This window comes from Anser cygnoides, chromosome 2 (assembly GCF_040182565.1).
Source record: "Anser cygnoides isolate HZ-2024a breed goose chromosome 2, Taihu_goose_T2T_genome, whole genome shotgun sequence".
In the NCBI taxonomy this organism is placed as follows: Eukaryota; Metazoa; Chordata; class Aves; order Anseriformes; family Anatidae; genus Anser; species Anser cygnoides.
Window position 1 is genome coordinate 55,416,577 of NC_089874.1, and position 16,143 is coordinate 55,432,719.

Sequence of the window (16,143 nt, forward strand, 5' to 3'; positions counted from 1 at the left end):
AGATATGACTGAGTTTTGCAAGAGGTATACCACCCATAATTGGCACAGTGTAGAAGGGCCAAGAAGCCAAAGTGTCCAGATGTATGAAGCTGCTCTGTCTTGTGCAGAAAGATTTAATGGCCTATGCGGATTTGGGGTAGAGTTCAGATCTTTTAATTTGCTTGTTAGGCTGTTGGGTTATCAAGTGTCTGAATCCTAGACTACTTCCCATTCTAAGTAAGGAAAAACAATACTTTGCTTATGCATCATTGTTAAACATGGGACATTTTTTTTGAGAACAAAGAGATTTTTATGACTGCAATAATACTTCCTACTACATTTGAGAAAGGTTAAGACACTGAAGTTATCACAGACACCACTCAATCAGCTTTTGTTCTACTGAATCCCTTTGAAACAGTGTTCCTGTAGAGATAGGGATCTGAACCTTTGGACATAATTGGTGTTGAATACATAAAAGTTGGAATGATTGTTTGTTTTAATCTTACAAGTAGCGTAGGTTTATTTTCAGAAGATAATGCAGCTCACTGATCAGTACTGCGTTCCTGTGTGTAGATGAGGAGGTACCTTTTAGTTGGAACATTATGGTATAGTTTCTCTTTGGATTAATTACAAGTTATTTCCTTGCTTGACTAAACAGTCAGAGTGCAGGAATCAATTTGCAGAAGGGGGTGGTTGAGGAAGGAGATGCCAGTGAATTCACCAACACCTTTTTGCAGGGAGACAGGAGACTAGCAGCATGTTATCTGCTGGTATTTCCTATCCAAACAGGACAAACTCCTGGTTGCTTACCAGCTTCACGTACTGACCATGTGCTGTCTAGATTATTGAGCTCTGACAGGAGTCAAAGTGGGAATCTGGCAAAATAACAAAGCTGAGTGAGAAGTTTATCCTTTATATACTGCAAAACTTGATGAAATTTAAAAGGGACTGGAGGCAGGAGGCAAATTTTCATGTTCAGCCATAAGCTGAAAGGACTTTATGTTACATATTTCATGAAACAATGTTCTCTGCGTGTATTCTGTATTTTTGTACAATCAAAAATAATGTCATTTTGTTTCAGCTGGACATATATTTGCTTGTCCTTTCTCCACCACAGCATTTAGCTCAAGTTTTGTCTTACTATCTTTAAAGAGGTTATGTTTTATTTAAATTTGTAACAGTGATTGTAAAACAGTTTCTACATTATTAAAATGGATTAGTTTGGTTTAAGTCTGAAGCTGTCTTGAAATCTTGATCATTAAGAGTCTTCTATGAAAATCTTGAATTTCATAGAAGATAAATGGTTCCGGAGAAGGAAATCACTATTGATTTGGATATTGTTCTGGTAATTGATTTTTTTAATATGTGGGGCAATCATTAAACTGTGCTCTATTAAAAGTTAACTTAAGGACTTCATTTTTTTTCTTGTTGAATTGTTAACCCTCCGATTGGATTGAATTTCCATGTTTCATGGTAATAGGAGACAGAGTTATGCAAGTCTTTCTAAATTTCTGTATAGACAACAGCATCTGGAATTTATGCAATGCTAACATAATTCTTCCCAGAGTCTTATTTCAGCCTTCATGACTATGGTAAGGCCTGTGAAAGGGGCACTGGAAAAACTGCTTTGTGGGAGTTTTCACAGTACCTTTCTTGAGAAAAGCCAGAGTTTTATCGATCTGTGGGTTGAACAGGATGACCCTGTTGTATGTCATCCTAAATTGTCCCATAGGTTGAAGCTATGGTGAGAAGCTCACTTGAAGTGCCTCTGCTTTGTCTGTTCCTCGTTATGCTCTGCTGTCCGAGACATACTTGTACACAGGAGTGATTTCCAAGTCATCTGTCTGCAGAGTCTGTTATTTGTTGTGGGTATTAATTTTTAAATCTGTTAAGTTGCATTACTTGGTTGATTGATCAAATATATATACTAGTAAGCTTTCCTTTTGTTTCTTTGAGTTCTGAAATTTTTCTTCTTCCTTTTTTTTATTTTTTTTCTCAAACGTCATGGGGTTTTTGGACACAAGCTGCATATACATGGTTTAAATGTTTGACACATTTTCCTAAATCTATAGATGTTACCTTTTGTGTCTTGTGAAAGGGACAGTGTTGAAATGACTATGATATTCCAAAAATACTATTGTGGAATAAACAACGTTAAATGAGAAACTATCTGTTAAGTAATAGTTAACGTTATTTAAGCTCTATCCAGAGAAGATGACAGTAATTGTTATTCAAGTGTTTAAAACTAGTTCGACGAGATCAAACATTTATATTTCAATGCTATAACAATTCATCATGTTTCATATGCATTCTGGAGAGAGACTGGGAGAGTTTCAGTGCTGGTGGTGGTATCCACAATGTATAGAAATGGAAGTTCCTGAGTGTGTTACGTGGCAACAACTCCTGATGGTCTGATTTCTGTTGAATAGGCTTTGACAATGTCAAGAGTTTTAGTGGAGAAGAAGAGCATATGGAATACAGAAATCATAATCTGTATTTCTGAAAACTCATTTTCTTATTTCATTTGTGTATTAGAGGATATTATATTACTGATTGCACAAAAGTTCCTGTTAATCACCATTTACGTGACTGTGACTTGTTTCATCTTTCTTTGTGATAGGAATTATATCAGTGAATTTCCATCCAAAGAATTTATGTGAAGGGTCAAATGAATTTTATTTCTAGTGCTGAATATTTTTTATGGCTTATAGTTGACAAGGAAAACCAACAGAAAAAAAAATCACATTAAACAATTTGGAGAAATTTAATACATTGTTGATTATTTGTTTTTAAATCACTTCAGAGACTGTAAATTTTCCTAGAAAAAATAACCCCATTTTTAAAGTGTTGGTCTAAAACTTGTTGAAGTTGTTTCCTTCAGCTGGCTTTGGTAGGGCTCATACTCCAAAACAGTAGGGCATCTTTTAGCATTGGTAGCATTCCTTTCCAACTAGCTGCAAACTCATGTATATCTTATCATGGAAAGGGAAACTGTTTGGATCATTATCTTTCACTGAATGAACATAAGATAACCACTTTATAAACAAGGAATTGGCTGAGCTTCTAAAATGTAAGATTCTGGACATGTTTTTTCATATCAGTATTTCATGTTATGAAACTTGGTGTCCTTAATTCTGCTAGAAAAGGGCTATCAGGATATCAGGATAGACTTTTCAATTTTTATTTATTTATTTATTTATTTACTTTCTGAAATTAGCAACTAAGTGTTAGCCCTCTGAAGGTGGGATGACCTGAAATTATGTATCTATTAAATTAATATCCTGGTAAGCTGCATTTATGTGGATTACAAAAAACACATATTCAGGTACTGCTGGAACATTCATAATTTTAAAATATGTTTGACTTGACAGAACTGTGAGGTCTTAACATCATTGGGACTTTATCTGATCAGGCAGTACACACGAAAGGAAAGCAGTCTCAACCAAAAATATTCTGCACAGGAGAGAAAGTACTGGGTGTCAGCACTACGAGATCTCTGTTCCTTCTGTAAGAGTATTTCAGTGTTGTATTAAAGCCTTCTGAGGCCTGTGTGGAAGCACTCATGTTGGCTTTCCTTCTTGCCAGTTTCAGGTTAAGTGTATAGTTTTATATCATCAGTTGTGTTTCTGTTGTGAAGAGTGACTTAACTGCATTCTGGTTGTGCACAGTATAGAGTTAGTAGTGCTAAAGAGGAGATTAAAAAGATAGAAATTAAAATGGGGACCCACTCCATCTTTGTTATCTTGAAACTACAAGTTTAAAGATACTTGCCTACTTGAGTGATAACTACAAATCAAGGAGTTATCTTAACTATAAAAATTTGATTTGTGATGTTTTTTATTTGTGATGGAATAGGAATGTAAGGGAGTTTCCTACTTTTTTGTTTGTTTTGTTTTGTTTAACGTGAATCTTTCGTTCAGTCAACAGAGATAGCTATAAAAAGATTTTATCACTTACCATAAGGTTTCTGCAACCACCTTTTCCTATTTACATCTTCCTAAGCTCCCATGCCTTTTAGGTTGTAACGGTAAACATAAAAGTTAATGAGTTAGGAATTATCTCTTGGAATTTTATATTAATGTAATGGTAGTTTTTATTGTGAAACTTAAATATTATTTTGAAATACTACTCCAATGCATTTCTTAACCAGAAAACCACAGAGGGTATTTGTAAATGTAAACTGAGTCCTTATAAACGAAGTCCTTAATCTGATTTACAAAAATCCGTAATAGTATGATTCAATAGTTCTAGTCCCTCATTAGAATTACTTAATACTAAAGCAGAGCAAATAGCTATTCATGGTACATTATGGGGCCTGCAGATTATTCAAGGGATGAATAACTGTCAAGTATGTTTTTCACTTAATTGTAGTGGTAACCAGAGTAACACGGGAATCTAGAGACTCTAGAGCATTTTTATCCTGTTGTGATTGAATGCATCATACTCTCATACTGTTTCTTTCTTTTTTCTTTTTTTTTTTTTTTCTTTTCTGCAAACCACAGCATTGAAAGCCAGTTTGAACAAGTTTATTTTTATGGCTTATTGAAATCTTTTGCATAATACATTATCACAAAATCATAGAATCTTAGAAACATAGAATCATAGAAAGGGTTGGGTTAGAAGGGACCTCAAAGATCATCTAGTTCCAACCCCCCCCCCCCCCCCCCCCCATACTCAGGGACACCACCCACTAGATCAGGTTTCTCAGGGCCTCATCTAATGTGATCTTGAACACCTCCAAGGATGGGGCATCCACAACCTCTCTAGGCAACCTGTTCCAGTGCCTCACCACCCCCTGAGTGTAGAATTTCCTTCCAACCCCTAATCTAAATTTCCCCTCTTTTAGTTTAAAACCATTCCTTTTATCACCAATGTACCTATAGAAGTCTTTCTTGTTGCCCTTAATGTCCCTGGCCAAATTTAATTCTAAACAGGCTTTAGCATTTCTAACCTGATCCCTGGCTGCTCAGACAATGTCTCTGTATCCCTCCCAAGCTATCTGTCCTTGCTTCCACTCTCTGTAGGCCATCTTTTTCTGTTTAAGTTTGGTCAAGACTTCCTTCCTCATCCATGCGAGCCTCCTGGTGTTTTTGCCTGACCTCCTCTTTGTTGGGATGGATCACTCCTGAGCTTGCAGTAGGTGTTCCTTGAATATTAACCAGCTTTCTTGGGCTCCTCTTCCCTCCAGGGTGTTGTTCCATGGTACTCTGCCAAGCAGATCCCTGAAGAGGCCAAAGTCTGCTCTCCCAAAGTCCAGGGTAGTGAGCTGGCTGTGCTCCCTCCTCACTGCCTTCAGGATCCTAAACTGCATCATTTCATGATCACTGTAGCTAAGGCTGCCCTTCAGGTTCACATTCCCCACCAGCCTCTCCTTGTTGGTGAGAATGAGATCCAGACTAGTGCCTCTCCTCCTTGGCTCCTCTATCACTTGGAGAAGGAATTTGTCATCAATGCATTCCAGAAACCTCCTGGATTGCCTATGCCCGGCTGTGCTGTTCCTCCAATAGGTATTGGGGTGGTTGAATTCCCTCATGAGAACCAGGGCTTGCAAATGTGAGGCTGTTTCTATCTATCTACAGAGGGCCTCATCCGCCTGTTCTTCCTGATCTGGTGGCCTGTAGCAGACCCCCCTCTGCAATATCACCTGTCCATACCCTCCCTTTAATCTTGACCCATAATCTCTTTGTCAGCTCCTCATCCTTCCCCCGGCAGAGCTCCATGCACTCCATCTGCTCATTGACATAGAGAGCAATGCCCCTTCCTCATCTCCACTGCCTGTCCTTCCTAAAGAGCCTGTATCCTTCCATTCCAACACCCCAGTCATGGGAGCCATCCCACCACATCTCTGTAATGCTAATGAGGTCACAGTCCTGCAGGCGTGCATACATCTCTAACTCCCATTGTCTATTCCCAATGCTTTGTGTGTTATCATAGAGACATTTAAGTTGGGCCCCTGAACGATGTGGCATTACTGGCTGGAGTGGCTGGCATTCCTTTGTGCTGCTCTTCTGGTGCTCTCCTGCTGACCCATGACCCTTATCCGCACACTCTGGGCATCTGTCGCTGACACCAGCATCAAAGTGGGAGGAGTGGGATAGATTGAGGTTCCCCTTCCCCAGCGGCTTTAGTTTAAAGCCTTCTTCACCAGGTTGGCAACCTATCACCACAGATGCTCTACAGAGATGCTCTGACAGGTGGACCCCATCAGCCCCCAGCAGACCAGGTTTCTCAAAGCCGGTCCCATGGTTTAAGCAGCCAAACTCCTGTCTGTGGCACCAGTCCTGTAAGCATCTGTTGATTTGCCAGATCCAACTGGCCCTTTCAGTCCCCTTCCCTTTGATCAGGAGCATGGATGAAAGGACTTCCTGAGTCCTTTACTGCTGCTCCCAGGGCTCTGTAATCCTTCTTTGATTCTCCTCAGGCTGCTCCTGGCTGCATCACTGGTGCCCATGTGAACCAGCAGCATAACTCATAGCTGTCACACAACAGCTGCTCTGTCAGTGTCACATTGTTAAGCACTGATTAGCATGCAGCAAAGAAGTAGCAGAAGTATAATCAGCTGCTGGTTGCAGCAAGGAAGACCTTCAGTCTAAGTGCACTTTTAAATAAGAGTTTACATTGGAATCCATCTCCACAGCAGAAATAAATAGTACACACAGAACCTAATAAGTTTAACGGGTAAACATACAGTTATAGATTATAATCTATATAAGTATTATAATTAAATAATATTATATAATTATAGATTATATGCATGAACGATGAGAATATTGTTGATGTGGAAGAAAACCACTGTAATAAAATGAATAAATAATATTAACCACTGTAATAAAATTAATTCTCCTTGGCATCATGAAATTTATGTAAAAGATAGATACACATACAAATACGTATAAGACATGTTTATGTATATGTGCATGTATTAAAGATAGTCAGATCCCTTTCCGTAATATGTTGAAGTCATCAGCTAAGCCAACATAATTCCTGTCCATGACTTACCACACAAAGGATCTCTCTAGGGTTGCATGCATCCCTGTTGTGGTTTAACCCAGCAGCCAGCTAAGCACAACACAGCTGTTTGCTCACACCCCCACACTCACCCCCACTCCCGACCTGACTTTCTCCTCCATTGTTTCATCTTCCGTATATGATCGACTGATACTGGCATAAGTTGGTTCTCTGGCCCAGCCATGGGGGCTGTCACAGAGGCTGGAGTGGCTGCTGGGCCCAATGAAGGGCTTGGAGTGGCTGCGGGGCCTGTCACAGGAGTTGTGGTGGTATTGTGGCTTGGTAAGCATACAGCAAGCCCCAGCACGCTGCAGTGATTTGTGTCTCTTTGGAATTGCCAGGGGGATGATCTGGCACCTTTTACAAGCATCCTGCCAGTTTTTTCAGATTCCACACTTGTTCAGGGGTGAAGTTCCAAAGAATTGGAGTGCTCTAGGTACCTGCCCATCTCTTCCCATGCTCCCTGCCACTCATAAGTGTACTGCCTTGGGACTGATCTCTGGAAGGCATTCCTAAGTAGTTGTTTAACTTTAAACAAAACCTGAAGTGCATTCAGGAGACTTAACAATAGGAACATGCTGGTTTGAATATCCCAAGGATATTCAAAATTTTGAAGAGCCATCGTAACTAGCCTGGAGGAGAAAGGGGAGGTGAAGGAGAAAGGGAGAGTGAACAAGTGGGAAAAGTATTCCCCCTTGTTCCCCCCACAGATTGGCTCCCTGAGGAGAAAAGGTGAAAGGTATAATTATTAATTGAGAGATGGTTTCTGAAGTATGGAGGTGATGGCAATGCTGAATACAAATACCAAATTAGTCTCATGGCTAGTAACTTCATCATATCGGAAGCCAGTGTTACACAGTACAGCAAAATAATAACCTTAAACCAGCTCCCAGAAATGATAAACAACACAACAGGGAACACATATAGTAAGTAATGTGCTATACAACACAATTCAGAAAACAAGCACAGCAGACTTGAGATCAAAAAAATCCACATTGTAATTAGCAGCTATTAAACTGTTCTAAGGCTTATAACAATTTTGTTTTAACACGTTCTGGTGAGATCTGTCATTTTTCTCAATGCTTTGAGCCCCACATTGGGCACCAAAAGGAGGACCGTGGTTTAACCTGGCAGGCAGCTAAGCACCGTACATGTCTAGTGGAAGGCATCCCTGCCTATGGCAGGGGGATTGGTACTAGATGATCTTTAAGGACCCTTCCAACCCAAACCATTATATTTTTCTATGATTTTACTTTACATACAATTCAGAAGGCAGTTAGATTTTTTTTAAAGACTGACTGTGTGATCTTAAAAAAAAAATATCACAGTAATTGTTCTAGGATTTTTTTTATTTGTTTTTAAACATTAAGATATATGACAATGTATGATTGTATGATTGGTTAAGTGTTATTGCGTCACTTCCTACAGTCATGAAGAAGGAGGTTTCTAATTCTTCTTGCTTGTTTCCCATGCTGCGTGCATTGGTGTTGAGGCATTTCAGCTTGGCAATCGGTCGTATTGTGTTTCTAGAACCCTTCCTGATTACATTGGGACAGTTCACAAATATTTCCCTGCTGTTACTTAGAGTGATAGTGTTCTTTCTTCACTCAGAGGTGCATCCCCTTCCCCTACCTCCATCTAGTTTAAAGCCCTCCTGATAAGCCCAGCCACCTTGCTGCCCAGAACACTCTTGCCCCACCTGGACAGCTGTGCCCCATCCAGTGTCAGCATGCCTGGTCCCTCAAAGGCACGTCCAAGGTCATAGAACCCCAAACCTTGGGCATGGCACCAGCCTCTTCACCATTCATTCACTTGACCTGTTCATCTCCTTCTTCCTGGGTCCCAGTCACTAATGGGGAGGACAGAGGAGAACACTACTTGTGCTGTTGATCCCTTCAACATCTTTCCAATGGACATAAAGGGACATTATTTGTCCCTTTTTCCAAGGGACATAAGGGACAATGCTTTGTTTTCAAAAGGAAAAAAAAGAAATTCTTTCAAGAAAACTTACACAGAACAGAAGGGTAAACTGTTTGAGTGGCCTGAAGTAATCAAATTTTTTAAAGGAGACTGCACATTTTCATGGACAAAAGGAACACACAAGTCATAATGTGATTTAGAGCTCTTTATTGAGGAGTAAACATCAAGATGATGATACATGCATTTCTTTTAAATCTGATTTCGTAATTATCTGTTGTAAGGGGTTTCCAGGTTGGTTGTAATTTATGCAGTTGGTTATGGTTTAAACTATATATATATATATATATACACACACACATATATGCTTCTGTTAGCTGTACCACTGATGCAATAATAACCATCTGACAAAACAAATGCCTGATGCAGTTCTGATGAAAACCTGTTGGAATGTTACTATTTGTTCCTTAGGGAAAACAAATATATTTGTACTTCACAAGGTGAAAGAGAGAAATGAGGCTATACAAAATGCTTTTAAAAGAATAAATATCTGCCCCGGGATATTTTTGAAGTTGTGCCAAAACTTCAAGCTAAGTTACAAGGACAAAAATGAATGATGTGATGTAGTGGGTTTATGTGGCAAGGTTTTGGTAGCAGGGGGCCACGTGGGCTGCTGCAGGGAAAGGCGACTCCATCCCAAACAGACCCAACACATGTGACTTCTAGTATGTTTTGACTCCTGACACTTTATTCACTGTAAAAGACACCTTTTAAATTAAAAATTCTAGTCATCTGTTGAAGTAAGTGAGAAAGCTCTGAAGAACTCTGACTAAATTTGCAAAACCAATAAACTAAGCTAAAGTCATTTTTGTTGACTTCTTTGCTTATTTGTCCATCTCTTAAATTCAAGCCATTTCAGGCTTGAAACAGATTGCCCAGGGAGGTGGTGGCATCACCATCCCTGGGAGTGTTTGAGGAAAGGTTGGATGTGGTACTTAGGGGCAGGGTTTAGTGGGTAATATTGGTAGTATGGGTACAGTTGGACTAGGTGATCTTGGAGGTCTTTTCCAACCTATGATTCTATGAGACTGAACAAATTAGTTTGTTTCCCTGTAACCCTGGAAATTCCAGAAGTGAATAGCAGTTTTAATTAATTCATTAATTTATTAATTCATTTTTATTGGCTTTAGTAGTAGTTACTATCACAGTGGCTTTGAATGTAGCACAGCAAGATTTTTGAAAGCGCCTATAGTTTTGTTTATTTATTTAGATTAGTTACTAATTACTAGCAAATTCATCAGGATGTTGCATATGTATGTCAATGAAGAACCACTTAAGTATTTTGGATTTTAAGCTGAAATCCCCGTGTAAATTTTAATCTTGAATGAAAATTGTTCTCCTATGCAGATACCTATTTGTGCAATAAATATCTATAATTTTGCAATGTTATCGAAGATATAGGCACTTATACTGCCTACCAGATTCTATGCTTTGGCTTCTGTCAACTGCTTCAGATCATAAAATGAATGTATTTGGAAGCTGAAAACTTTTCTCTTTCCCTACTGTTTTAGATGAAGGGCATGCTTTTGACTCATATTGTTATGGTTTCAAGGCCTGACTAAATAAAAGGTGCTGCTAATCATGAAGCTGTATCTGGTGACAGTCTTTTAATAGTGATGCTCAAAACGAATACTGCTTTATGCCCCCTGAATAACTTGGATTGGTCTGGTTTAGCTTAATCTTTTGTACTCCTCAGAATCCAAAATGTTGCAGCTCCTGTGTATACCTAATACCTAATTTCTGTCATTAAGTGTGTGTCACAAAAAGTGTACAGTGAGCTGGATTTATAAGGTCCAAGGTCTGTGTTATAAAGACACAGCTAAAAAGCTGGTCTTTCTGGGAAAATGGAGTGCAGGAAAGCAGCTACGATTTTACTGCTGAAACCTGTGTTAGGGTTGGAGATAAAGGTTTCCCATTTGTTTGCCTGTAGCGGCCCCTGCTGACATTCTTTACCAGTGGCATCAGGCGTAAGTAACCTCTTTCAAAAATGAACATCAGCAAAACATGCAGCTAGCTTCACTCCACTGGAACCAAGTGTACTGCAGATATGTTCCAGCTTCTGACAGCAAGGCTAACTACAACACTACAGCTGGCTTTTTTTTTTGTTTGTTTGCCTTTTTTTTTCCCATCTGTGTTGTTTTATAAAGCAGTTATGAAACCGGTTATTTCATGAGCATCCTTGAACAGAATCATTGAAGACACCATAGGAGGAATTTGTTTTAATAACTCTAACTGAAAAAAAAAAAGATTGACTTATTAATTGGTTTATTTGTTTGTCATCAACAGGTTCACAAGATGATGATGCAACAGTGGGAAGGAACAGAAAATTAAGTGTTGGACAGTATGACAATGATTTCCCTGGGCAGCCATTGTATAGCAGGTGTGGATGGATGAAGTCTCCTGCTGCTGACCAGGCTGTAAATCCAGGATCACTAATTCCTTTAGGGGAGACCAAAGAGGTAAACAATGAAGAATTTTACAAGAAAGCTTTATGAAGTGAATGGTCATGAGGGAGTTCCATGTCCATGTTCAGTGCCCCAGATCAATGTAAAGTAATTTGCCAGTTGCATTGTGGCAATAAGAAGAGTTGCCTTAGAAATGCAATTCATTGTTTAAGGCTGTCCTTTTTTTGTCCTCTATATATGTTTACATGATTTTATGTTCTAAGATTTCTGTGCTGGAACAGTGGATGAGTTTATAAGAAAACTTCTGTGTTGTAAGACTAAGTGGAAAGTTTCATGCTGTAATTTTGCTTTTTTGTGCCCTTTCTAGATGGCTGTGACATGTTACCAAGATGACATAGATGGGGGAATCTTCTCCTCAGCCAAAAATGGAAGTGAATCTGTCCCATCTACACCAGCTTTTCCACTGTCACCAGAGACACCATATGGTAAGGATATGTCTGCATCTATTTATTTATTTATTAAAATAGTGCTATTAACATTTTATCTGTTACTGAAGAGGAACTGTATTTTTCCTTCTCTCCTAGTGAAAACGCCCCCATTACATCATCAACAGATTGCCTCCAGCCTAAAGGTCAGCAGCCCATCTGAGCTGTACAGAACCAGTCCTGGTAAGATCCTCATACTACTTAAATCATTTGAAACAGAACTGTGTATGAAGTCAACTAACAAAATAGTGGTTATTCTTTTATAAACAAGAGGCACACGATAAATTTAGACGTGCAAGTCAGAGAAGTAGAATTTAGCAGTAGTATTGTGATCATATCAAAAAGAAATAAACAATGAAAAATTATTCAAAAAAGACTTAATGATGTTAACTGCCAACAGGGAGTCCCATGTTCATGTTCAGTGTCCAAAATCAGTGCGGAGCAATCAGGCAGTTGCATTATGGCGATAAGGGAGAATGGAGTTCAGTGTATAAGAATTTCCTGCTCTTGTTCTTTGTATGTTTGTGTAGTCTCAATGTTCGAAGATCTCATTGCTGTTATTCGATAGTATCATAATACTCCTCTGTTAGTAGATTTGAGTTCCTTGATTTTTAGTAGGAAACCTTCTACTAAATGGTAACCTCCATGTTGCCATCTTGCTGTGCAAATGAAACTTACCATACAGCTGGGCAGTCATAGAGCTTGGAGTCATACAGCTTCAGAGTCACAGAGTCTTGAATCTTAACTTCTGTCATTAAGATATTGTTCCTTTGTCTCAGTTCAGATTACCCTTGAACAAGAAATTGTTTTGTTCTGCATTTTAACCTTTCTGCTTGTCTGCATTCCAAGTTAGTAATGAGGATGCTGTATCATCTGGTTACCAATTCTCTCTTATTGTCTTTCTGTATATTAGTGTCTTATTTCCTCCCCATTTCCTCGTAGAGAATAGCTTTCAGTGTAGTTAGTGCTTATCATACCATGACAGAATTCACTGACTAGAAGTCAGTAGTTTTGCTACTTTAGAAAAGTATTACATTATACATTTGAAAATAATAAATGTGTTTGTATGCTATATTCAAGAATTACAGTGACATCCAGTCTCTATGTATATCAAATAGCAAAATTATTGGATCTTTTATAAGTTATTTTTGCTGTAAACTGTACTGTATGTCATAAATGCATCTAATTCTTATTCTTGAAGTATTTATTGAAGTGACGGCCACTATCTTCATTGTCGCCTGACAAAACATGGCGTAAAATGGTTTTCTGTTAGCCCTAGACATCTTCATTTTCTTTCCTGGTGAAACCACTTTGTTAGGAAAAGTCAGTTCAGCGCTGTTACATAATGTGTCTCCTTTTCATTACCTATGTCTTAATGGTTCTTTCTTTCCATGAATTTGGGACATTCTGTCTATGTTAGCTAGAGGAAACAGAATTCCTTTCCAGAGCCCTGTTCTCTCTCAGAAGTGAGCAAGTTTAGCCTTCTTCAGTCTCGGTTCAGGCATGCAGTTCCTTCTTGTAAGTGCTGCTGGTACAGTGTGTTGCTCGCTGTCATAGTTCAATTACCCTTTTTCTTTCTTTACATAACTGGCAAGTAATGTGGCACCTGTGGAGTTTATTCTGAATTACCTTTTGAAAGGCACCTTGTTTCTTGAGACAAATATGAGCGGTCTATAAATTGGCTAGTTTTATAATTCAGGCTCCAGATAGAACCCAGATACAACTCTTCTTGTAATACAATAGCCATTGTATATCTCATGGGAGAGTACTATACATCAGTGAAAGAACAGAAGCACTATTTGTAGGCCATTTTGAAGCTTATAAAGGCTCCCTTGTTTCATACAGGGTACAGCTAATGGAAGTTCCTTTGTATATAGAAGTAACAAGCAAGCTGCCTGCCAGAAAACTGAACTTTGTCTAACCACGCCTTACAGTTCAGAGTCTTCCTGTCTTTCACGCCTCAGGCTGGACATGAGAAGTTGCCCTTTCCTCAGCCACAGCCAGAGCATAAACAGAGCTTTGCAGAAAGTCTGCATTCACAAAAGGCACTGTTTTGCAGCAGAAGCTAGGGTTCCATAGAACAAGGGTAGATTATCTATAATTCTTTATCCATGTACTGGCAAGGAGAAGACTTGACATCCTGTTTTTCCATATTCTCCAAACAGCCTAAGTATTCTTGCATAGTTCAAGAAGTACATATGGTGGAACGATAGCACTGTTGCTTTTTTGAGGAATCTCAAAGCCTTCTAGCAAGTGTAGGGCTTTTTCATACCTGCCAGGGAGCTTAACCCAGGTACTGAACTCAAAGCTTTTACTACACATCTGAGATGCATCTTTTCTAAAAGTAGTCAAAAGGTATTGTTTTCTCCTCATGATGTCATGGAGCTATTCAAGATCAGACACTGATGTATTTCCACTGTTTTTCTAACACATACCATATTTTTATCTGACAGAGACACTTCTATTCTAAATTCTTCCCTGTTGATTAACGTAGGCTTATTCTGTTACATCACCCAGTAGAGCGTTGAGTGTTTCATAAATTTTTGTAGGGTAAAACCTCAACCTAACAGATGTCCTTTACTGCAAAAATGTATTGCTGATTGTAATTTTATATTGTTATTCCCTGCTTGTCATTTCTTACAGTCACTGAGTTGAAAAGGAAGTGAAACGTCCATAAATTATGTGATAAAAAAGCTAAAGTTTTGAAATGAAAACTTTTCCTGTATGTTAGCAGGGTTAACAGCATAAGGAATAAAAGTGTTACTGATTTGTTAGAGGGAAAAATTCAGTTTCTGATGTGCAAAAACTTTCTCCACAATATGAAAAAAATTCATACAATATTTGTTCATACCTCTCTCTCCTTGTCCTCCCCCTCACTGTTTATATAAGGTATACTGTCCAAAACAAAATGAAGAGATATGCATGGAACTTTTCCAGACATGGGTTTCTTTGTTTAGAACATGAGTGCAACCACTTCAGTGGATGCTTGACATGAACTCTGTCCTCCTGAACGCAAGGGTGCATTTTTTTTTTCTTGTTTTTGCCTTTCCTTCCTTTTTAAAAAAATAAATATATTTATATTGATGTTATTTGTAATCAATAAAAATTAGAAGTAGAGACAAGAAATTTATGATGCTTACTACAAGGCAGAGTGACAAGGTCTGTATTATGTTTTTCATTGTCCTGCAATTGACCCTGACATGCTTATGCCATGGCTTGTCTCTACTGCTTTAAAGCTTGTCTTTACTGCTATGAAGAATACAATCTACCCAAACAGAAAAAGCTGGGGAGGGCCAGGTCCATGGAAGATCGTATGTGATGAAGCAGCAGTATAACACAATATGAATGTGTTTTCTTCTGCTGAGAGATGTCTAAGCTGACAAAAAGATGTCATTCTTGTTACTGGATTTATACAATAAAGATCATTGTCAAAGATCATTGATCATTGAAAGATCATTGTATACTCCATCTTGCATTGGTTTTGGATACTGTAGTTTGATAAAATGTTCTGGAACATTAATATATTTTGGGTTGCAATCTGTGTTGTATCTGATAACAGAATCAGAAATTCTTTTGATGCTTGAACAGCAATATTTCATGCTAAAATTTTCTAAAAGCTCAGTGAGACAAGCTTCTGCAAGGGACAGGGTCTGATGTGACCTGTATTACGCTGAACATCAGGCAAATTCATGTGTTACATATGGTCAGTGAAAATACATTGACTTTGCATAAGGTACTTGCTGTAATGGTTAGTAAATTGCACCAAAATTACATGGTGAGCACTTACTTGTATGCTCTCTCTCTGCGTTCCTATGTTTGTTTACCATTTTGCAAACACAGTTATGTACTCGGGAAGATGATCAACATTTTTCTTCATAAGAAGAAGTGGTACTTCATTTTGTTCTATATATCTGTTAACTACATAAGCATTTTGTCCAACAAACAGACGTTTACAATAAACGATTACAATTTCTGATTTAAGTATTAGGTTTAAGGTTATTCTCTGTTGCCTGCATATTACTTACATATTTTCAAAAAGCCTTGTATCTGAAAATCAGACAATTATTGTAATACCATTTGGACTTCTCAGTTTGCTTTCACTTATTTTCACCTCTTAGCTTTTTCCGACGCCATCTGCTCTAAACACATGGTATATGAGATTTTTTTTTTTTTTCCCCCAGGTGACTTTTGGATCCCTGAGGGACCATAGGTACATTAAGTTTTTTCCCCTCCATTTTTATGTTTGGCATGAGTGTGGCCTGGCTTCTTCCCCGTAGCATACAAGCTCT

At 38.5% G+C, this 16,143-nt stretch overlaps 1 protein-coding gene across 13 annotated transcripts in view; it reads left to right on the forward strand.

Moving 5' to 3' along the window:
- Nucleotides 1-16,143, forward strand: part of TNS3 (tensin 3) — a 258,576-nt gene that overhangs the window by 188,608 nt on the left and 53,825 nt on the right. For all 13 annotated transcript variants that reach the window (XM_066992134.1, XM_066992135.1, XM_066992142.1 and 10 more), the window contains 3 exons: nt 11,251-11,423; nt 11,737-11,854; nt 11,954-12,037. In XM_066992134.1, the coding sequence (XP_066848235.1) occupies nt 11,251-11,423; nt 11,737-11,854; nt 11,954-12,037 (375 nt within the window). The remainder of the gene's footprint in view (nt 1-11,250; nt 11,424-11,736; nt 11,855-11,953; nt 12,038-16,143) is intronic.